The 930-nt window shown below is 26.6% G+C and overlaps 1 protein-coding gene across 1 annotated transcript in view; it reads right to left on the bottom strand.

Moving 5' to 3' along the window:
• LOC108576054 overlaps positions 1-930 on the bottom strand; it is a 6,529-nt gene that overhangs the window by 5,235 nt on the left and 364 nt on the right. The window contains exons 2-4 of the mRNA XM_017938994.1: positions 684-919; positions 283-528; positions 7-143 (exon numbers count right to left, since the gene is read on the bottom strand). Coding sequence (XP_017794483.1) covers positions 7-143; positions 283-528; positions 684-919 — 619 coding nt within the window. The remainder of the gene's footprint in view (positions 1-6; positions 144-282; positions 529-683; positions 920-930) is intronic.

Raw genomic sequence — 930 nt, 5'->3', positions numbered from 1 at the left:
CATAACATCTTAGGAATATTTGACCAGGTATAATGAGGATGTCCAACACAAGTTCGAGGATCTAAAAATTTCCTTATCAACCACTCATTTTCTTCTTCAGGATTAGCAATATATTCAATGTTGCATTGACCATAATGATTTCTCTATAATATAAATACTTTTACAATAATATTAACAATAAGAACAAAGTTTATTTAAAATATAAACTATTAATTAACATAAAATAGCTGTGCTAATTTTACATAAACTATAGAAAAATTCTTGGGAAACATTATCACTTACTTCTGTTGAATGAAATGCTGTTTCCTTTTCTAAGTTAGGCAGATCTAATTGTAAAATTCCTGCTATACTCCTCTTTATGTTTGTAGACCAAGGAGATATAGCTTCTGTACTGAAATTTTCAATAAGGCCATTCCGATATGTGATTTGAAATGGTTTCAGAAGATCAGCTACATTTTCAGGAGTATCTTGATATTCTATTTCTTCTTGTATTTTACCATTCCATATGGTCATTTGTAATGACTGTAACTGTATAAAAGTATTAAGTATTATGAAATATTTTAGTAAAAATTATTATTAATTTCATAATGAAATTTGTAGAAATAGTATCTTAAAACCTAAGGAAAATATTAAATTAATTTATTTGTTATATTCTAATATTTATTAATTGATGTAGTATATACCTGCATTGTAGCAACATTTTGTTCTGTTTGAATTACAAGTTTTCCATTGAAACCCCATGAAGATGATGCACCAGATGGTAGCAAAACACCAGAACTTGAAAGTGCATTATAGGAATATACATATTCTTTTCCTGATTGAAATATACTACTTGCAACAAGATTATTACAAAATAGAAAAAGTAAAAATGTAATTTTCTGTAATTTATGCATTAGTACTTGTAACACATAATTAGTACCTGTAAACAAA

Source organism: Habropoda laboriosa, unplaced genomic scaffold (assembly GCF_001263275.1).
Source record: "Habropoda laboriosa isolate 0110345459 unplaced genomic scaffold, ASM126327v1 scaffold36, whole genome shotgun sequence".
In the NCBI taxonomy this organism is placed as follows: domain Eukaryota; kingdom Metazoa; phylum Arthropoda; class Insecta; order Hymenoptera; family Apidae; genus Habropoda; species Habropoda laboriosa.
This window is presented reverse-complemented; position numbering and strand designations above follow the sequence as displayed.